We start from the raw sequence: 7,452 nt of genomic DNA on the forward strand, positions 1-7,452 counted from the left end.
GGTCCAATTACCTCTCCAAAATGAGACCAGCAGAGCCATCAGGCAGGGGAACAGACCCTGTGGAGGGACCCTGAGTTGCTCAGGAGTCAGGAGAGAATCAGGGTAAAGGGATCCACATCCTCCGGGCCTACCCATGTGGAGGACAGTGTGGGTAGGACCTCCCCATCTCCACCCCCTTGTGGCCAGCAACTTCCTTTATCATTCTGGCTCCCCCCCCCCCGCCATGTTGCAAAAGATCCTCCCTAGTGGTCATTGGCAGGATGGCCATGCCCTTGAGCTCAGCCCCCACTTTTGGCTGGAAGATGCAGCCTTGACCTCTGCATGCCGGCTCTCCTCTCTTCCACCCTGACCTCCTGTCTCATGCAGTCTTTCCCATTCCCTATGCAGCTGCAATCACTGTTTCCTCAGCTCCCATTTCCTCCACTGCTGCCCTCCCCCCAGTCTGTTTCTCACTATGTCTCTTATGTCTCCCTCATGTTGGTTCTCTCTCTCTCTCTCTCTCTCTCTCTCTCTCTCTCTCTCTCTCTCTTTCTCTCATAATCACTGTTAAGGGATTGATCATTTTCTGCTCACCAGACACAGCGAGGCAGGAGGTGATGAGGAAACACAGTCAGTCCCAGCCCTAGCTCGGTGCCCCCACCATCGTCTGCTCTTTGCACTCTTGCTGCCTGTCAGGGACTCCTCACAGCGGCCCTGGAAAACTAAGGCCCAGTGGACACTCTCGCCCTGGCTTATTGCTGCGGCCGAGTCTGGAATATTCCTGTGCTTCCTGGTAAGTTATAGACTTGTCTGCCTCACCTCGACAGTGACTCCAGAGCTATTCCAGTTTCTGAAGGAGCCTTTTTGCCTCCTGTTACCCTTAACACACACTCAGAGGAAGAAAACAAGGGTCAGAGAAGCCTGGCACATGTCACATGACTGGCACACAGCAAGTGACTGGACTTCAGTCCCATGGAGTTCTCGTATTCCTCCAGTCCACACTGACTTCTGTCTGCCTGCTCGGTGCAGTCTCTGAACTCTGCACACAGGACACGGATCTGCTGCTGGGCTCCAGCAAAACACTTGATTGATTCCTTCTAGCTCTGTCTGTTCTAGAGCCTCTTTGGATGCAGTGGGAAAAGAAGGCTCAGAGCAGCAATATGTCACTCATGACATCGCCTGGGACATCTCTGAGACTGGACACAGCTGGTCCATGATTAGAGTAGTCATTAGATGTGGGGGCAATGGCTGTGGTGGCCAAAGGGCTGGTTCTGTAGAAGGGTCACCCACCCTTCCCAGTGCAAGATGCTCTCAGTTGTTTGAAGGGCAGGAAGACATGATTGTATCAGAGGAAGTAGCATCATTCTCCCTGAGTGACATGGACAGAGGTAACTTCCCATTCCCTTAGATTCCCTGACATTGACTGCCTTCTCCATGCTCCCCTCAGGTGGCTTATGCAGCCGCCTCTGTCATATCTGCTTTCTCTGCCTTCCTCACAGTCCCCATGGTCCTCTGATCCCTTGACCTGAGCTCTCATGGTCATGGACCTCATTCTCAAGGCCTCACTGCCAGTTGCACATGGACGCACTTCTGTGTCCATCCATCCTGTCCTTGGAGATGCAGAGCACAGAACCTTTGGGATGATTTAGCCCCAAATGTACCATCAGTCAAGAGAGGGGACTGGGCCTATTGTACCTGTCAGAAAGCCCCTTGCACCCCCATTGGATGGTGTCTCATGCAGCGCAGGCTGAGCCTTGAACTTGTTATGTAACTAAGGATGATTTGAACTCCTACAGATCCTCCTCTCTGCCCTCCTATGTTCTGGGTGACAGGTGTGCAACATCGTGCCTCTTTGTCCCCTGCTGGAGATAGAACCTAGGGTTCTGTGTGTCCCAGGGAGGTAAGCACTCCACCAGCTGATCATTGTCCTTAGCCTTAGTGGCTCTGAGAGGGGACCCTCTTGGTCATGAGTGCTCACCTCCAGTTCATCTGGCCTTGCCCTATAGTCCAGGGTCTGTAGGTGAAGGTCACTCGATGGCTAAGACTCTGAAGGAGGGGCTGGGCCCCATGAGGCTGCATTATGTCAGCTGCTGGTCTCCAGCAGTTTTACACAACAAGCTCTGATTGGTTCTTCAGGAACCCAGCTTGCCCTTGTGTTCAGCCTCACTGCTGCCACCTGCTGGCTCCTCAATCCCAAGTTCCAGGCACTGTGTTATAAGTCCTGGACTCAGCAGATTCCCATAGGGACCCTGCCTTGGGATGACTTCTGTCCAGGATGCTGTAATCAGTCTCCTGCAGTGACAACCATTTTCCCCTCAAGAACAGTGACTGGGCCCTGCAGCCATGATGATTTCACAGGGGAGGGGCACTTTCTGTGGAAGAGCAGCCTGGGCAGTGGGGTGCACACATGGGGCTTTTACATACATGTGACCATAGGGAATGTCAGACTGCAGTGTTAGAACCTGGCTGCTGCTTGGGCTGCAAAGTGAGTGTGCCCTTCTTCTTACAATAAATAAGTAAATATAATTTAAAAATTAAGGTGGTCTTGGTGGCACACGCTTTCTTTCTAGCATATGGGAGGCAGAGGCAAGGGGACATCTGTTAGTTTGAATCTAGCCTGGTCTGTATATTGAGTTCCAGCAAGGATTGCATAGCAAGACCTTGTCCCAACAAAACAAACAAAACCACAACAGAACAACCAAAACCAGAAAATAAAAACAAACAAACAGAGGAAAAAACAAAACAAACAAATAAGCAAAAACCAATGAACAAAACAAAATATCCAGGTACACGGTGTCTGGAGTAGTAAAGCAGATGTTGCTCTCTAGTCTCCACATGCGTGAGCACACACTGACATGCATGGGGGCACACACACACACACACACACACACACACACAATCATGCAAAGCTCCTCTCACAGCTGATCATCAAGCACCTGCCTTCCAAGTCCTCATCCTGAGCAAGGTTGTGAGCAACAGCGAAGCACAGAGTCCCGGCTCCTGCAGGACCTTGTGAAAGACGCACGGGTAACAGCAACACAGTGTCCAGGCTGGGTCTTAGCGCTCCCAGTGCACGGGACTGCAGTTACTTCTGCTACCGAGGAGAGGCCGGGATCAGAAGACACAGCAGCCACGTCATGAAAATGGGGACATTGCTCTGAAGAACCTTCGGGCCTGTGTGGAGAGGTGACAACGGGGAAGCGGAGAGGGGAGATGGGAGCCTGAGGTGAGATCAAAGGAACAGGGAAGTCAGAGGCCTCAAACCAGAACCAGGGTGGCTCACCATGGGTGATGGGCAGTTGGGTCCCATCAATCGACCACCAAGTCTACAAGTCTTCTGTTGTGTTTACAGAAATACGTGGTCTAGTCCTCCTCCTGTAGGTCCAGGATTCTAGGGCTCCAGATGTCTGTGCAGATGCAGCATCCAAGCCTCACTTCCAGGCTTCATCTGTCCTTGCCCTACTGTCTGGGATCTGTGGGTAAAAGTCAACCAATTGCAGAGTCTCTAGCAGGAGTTGCCCTCATTAGGCCTGACCTATGTCAGCTGCTGGACTCCAGCATTTTTGTTTGTTTGTTTGTTTTTGAGACTGGGTTTCTCTGTATCTTTGGTGCCTGTCTTGGAATTTGCTCTGCACACCAGGCTTCCTTCAAATTCACAGAGATTCACCTGTCTCTGCCTCCCTAGTACTGGGATTAAATGTATGTACCACCGCTGCCTGGCTAAGTCCAGCATTTTTAGACAGCAGGTTCTGGTGGGCTCTATAGGTGCTCAACCTCACTGCTGCCACCTGCTGGCCCCTGAATCCCAAGACATGTGCTCTGTTCAGTTTCAAGTCCTGGACTCAGTAGATTCCACAGGGACCCTGCTGAGGGATGGTTTTTGTCCAGGATGCTGTAATCAGTCTCCTGCAGTGAGAACCATGTTTCCCCTACAGCAGTAACTGGACCCTGCAGCCGTGACACTTTCACAGAGGAGGGACACTCTGTGGAAGAGCAGCCTGGGTTTGTAGTGTGCACACATGAAGCTTTTGTGCACATGTGACCATAGGGAGTGTTAGACTGCAGTGTTAGAACCCTGGCTGCTGCTTAGGCTATAGCACAAGTGTGTCCTTCACCCGCAGAATAAATAAGTGTAATTTTAAAAGTTAAAACTTGAAGGGGGCTAGACATGGCGGTCCATGCCTTTAATTCCAGCTTTGGGGAGACAGAGGCAGAGTCAGAGGCAAACACGAGTGGATGTCAGTGAGTTTGAGCCTAGCCTAGTCTATATATCCAGTTCCAGGCCATCAGTCGCTCAAAAAAGCAAAAACAAGCAAAGAAATCCAAGGTGGAATGTGTCCTGAGTAGTAACACCTTAGGTTGTCCGCTGGCCTCCACATAGGTGAGCACAAGCTTGCACACACACATGTACCTGAATACAGACGCAGACATATCATGCAAGGAGATATCCAGACTGGGTCCCGAGAGAGTTGAGGGGATGCTAGAGAGAGGGTGGAAGATGATGACCTGTGGTGTAGACAGGGCACTCGGCTGCACTAGGACTTTACAGTAGCACAGTTGCCCCACCCCCATCTGAAGCCTTCTTTCTCCCCTAGCATGACATCATCATCTTCATCTCCCAACCGCAGCACGAGCACCCCTCTGCACCCTTGTAGAGGGGGAGCCCCCAGAAGAGACTCTCTACTGTGTCCTAAAGTCCAGTGAGTGATGGGGTGACCAATTTAGTCACCTACTCCTCTTGAATGAAGTCTCCCAGGTTCTGCAGATAGCCAAGGCAGAGGAAGGAACTCACACGTCACTGAGTTTGAGGTCACAGAAACTGAGAAACTCTCAATCTCCTCTTCGACTTCCTGTATTGCTTAATGAGACTCTATTTAACAGTCACAAAAATTATTTCAGTGAATGTAACAGAAACTGGGTAGGTCTTCAAGTTCTTGTCTCAAACCAAAGTGAACTGTGATGGCCTGCCTCCATGACCTCTCTCTGTTGTTTGGAGTTTTGGTTAACTTTGGTTTGTTGGTTTTAAGACAGAGTCTCATGTAGTCCAGGCTGGCTTCAGATTCTATAGGTACTAATGATAGCTTCCAATTCATAATCTTTCTCTCTCTACCTGTCAATCATTGGGATTTCAGGCTTTTGGCACAATGCCCGGATTCCTCTAGTACTTTTTGTTACTGACTGGCTCTGGCTGGGGAACATGAATCCTAATCACTGGTAGCCCTGCTAGACCCCATGCCTGCTCCCATTAGAACAGTCATGTTCCCTTCACCTTAAGGGGGTTTGGCCTAAATACTGTTGAGAATGCTGGTTCTGTGTAAGTCTTTGCTGTGGGCCCCTTTGTTATTCCTCTGTTTTGAACAAGGGAAACTAACATGACAATTCACATGGTCATTGGAGTAACATCCATGAGAACCCTTCTCTGTGCCCAGCTACCTGGATGAGGAGATGATGAATGAACCGTTCCTTAGATGACTGGGCAGATGGTCACCCTGGCAGCCTGTCTGTGTGAACACCTCAGGGATGCTCAGAGGAGGCACCACCCCAGCTGCCAAGATCCCTGTGACCACGGCTGCTGCTGAGTTCAGTCTCAGAGGCTTGGATCTAGTTACACCACAGCAGACATTTTCACAGCTGCCCCTGCAGACTCTAGTCATGGGAAGCCTTGGTGACCTTTCCATCACCCCTCCTAGCTTCAGCTAGTCCCATAGGGATGGGACAGTTTTCCAATGACTCACTAAAGGCCCCTGATTGATACATATTTGAGACTTGTCACTGATGGAATGAGAACTGTATCTATGCAGGGCTGCGATTGGTGAATCTGAATCGTGCATGCCTGTCTTAGGGTTTCCATTGCTGTCAACAGACACCATGAGCATGGCAACACCTATGAAGGAAATAATTAATTTGGGATGGCTTCCAGTTTCAGAGGTTTAGTTCATTATCTTCATGGTGGACATGGCAGTGTGCAGGCAGACACGGTGCTAGAAAAGGAGCTGAAACTTCTCCACCTGAATCCACAGGTAACATGAAGACAACAGTACCTCTGGTAAAGTGCATCATGGGCATAGGACCTAAAACCCACCCCCTCAATGACTCACTTTTTCCAACAAGGCCACACCTACTCCAACAAAGCTATGCCTCCTAACAGAGCCACTCCCTATGGGCATATGGGGGCCAACTACAGCCACACTGCTAAATCCTATGCACCACCTCTGGCTGTGAAAGCAGTCTGGATTTTATCTTTAATGGTCAGTGTGGATGCTGTGCTTATGTCCCAGCATGCTCTTTGGTAGAAGCTGACCCACTGACTATCAAATGTGAAGACAGACTGGACTTGGGAAGGAAGTCTTGTCCTAGGGGAGAACCCAGAGGTCAGAAATTCCACATGGCAGGAAATAAGGGAAGCTGGGGCTTGTAGATGGTCCTGTGAAGAAAGGAAGCCCAGTATGGGACCCAAGCAAGCCAATGTCTGTCACCTGTAGAGGAGCTTGGAGGGATCGGAGTGTCTCTCTGTGTGTGTGTATTTGTGACTTACTTGTCAGTGTCTAGGGAGTAAGGGAGAGGAGCCAGGATCCTCAGGCAGGGGTTCTCAGTGTGGACCATGGTCCCTGCTCCTGACACAGTCTCTCAATTCTGACGCATTAGAGACCTCACAGGTAGGTGTCAAGAGAAAAACAATTGGCTTTCTGGGAGTAACACATGTATTGAAAATTGTTTTTACTTCCATAGCCAAAAACCACCACAACGGGTCTTCAGGCCCAGAGACAGACAAGATGCCCTGAGTTCAGAGGAGAGGAAATCAGAGCCCACGTGGCAGCAGTGGGGTTCTCTTCTTGTACCCTTCGAAGAAGAGGGTATTTTCACTGCATAGGCCTGCAGCCATGCTCTCTGATTCCCAGGCAGGAGCAGGGAAGGGGCAGGATGTGTGGCCAGCCACCTCCCTACTTTGAGGTAACCTCACCTCACAGGTGAGAGGCCTGGCACCTGGAGTCTGTTAGCTGGGAACTCATAGGCAGTGTCAGGTGCCTGTCTATAGGCGTCTGTGAGAGGGAGAGGACAAGTTTCCATGGTCTGTTTTCTGTCACCTTTTGAGTCCCCATGAATCAACCCCAGGTTCCTGGGCCAGGCGGCAGGCTACCTTTTCCTACTGAGATATCTCTCTCCTCCCACTTTCCTTTTGTTTCTACTTCAACAAGGCCTCACCTACTCCAGCAAAGCCACACCTTGTGTTCCACACGATGGGTGCACATCCACATCATGTGGACAGCTGCTAACATTTGGAACATCCCCTGTCTTGGGCCACTAGAAAAAATGATAGAGGAGGGGTTTTCAGAGGGCCAGAAGTTAAGGGTCACACTAGTGACCCTTAATTAGATTCATTTAGGCAAATGCTGTGGATCTTTTTATTTGTATGAAAGAGGCCTAGGAAGTTAGAACAGGAAACTGGGAGTCTCAGTTTCTCTGAGTTTCTGA

At 50.2% G+C, this 7,452-nt stretch overlaps 1 protein-coding gene across 1 annotated transcript in view; it reads right to left on the bottom strand.

Moving 5' to 3' along the window:
- Window positions 1–3,073: 3,073 nt before the first annotated feature.
- Window positions 3,074–7,452, bottom strand: part of LOC101992287 (paired immunoglobulin-like type 2 receptor beta-2) — a 17,414-nt gene continuing 13,035 nt past the window's right edge. The window contains exons 7-8 of the mRNA XM_005371471.2: window positions 7,203–7,281; window positions 3,074–3,153 (exon numbers count right to left, since the gene is read on the bottom strand). Of these exons, the coding sequence (XP_005371528.2) occupies window positions 3,074–3,153; window positions 7,203–7,281 (159 nt within the window). The remainder of the gene's footprint in view (window positions 3,154–7,202; window positions 7,282–7,452) is intronic.

The sequence above is a fragment of the Microtus ochrogaster genome, unplaced genomic scaffold (assembly GCF_000317375.1).
Source record: "Microtus ochrogaster isolate Prairie Vole_2 unplaced genomic scaffold, MicOch1.0 UNK109, whole genome shotgun sequence".
NCBI classification, from domain to species: Eukaryota; Metazoa; Chordata; class Mammalia; order Rodentia; family Cricetidae; genus Microtus; species Microtus ochrogaster.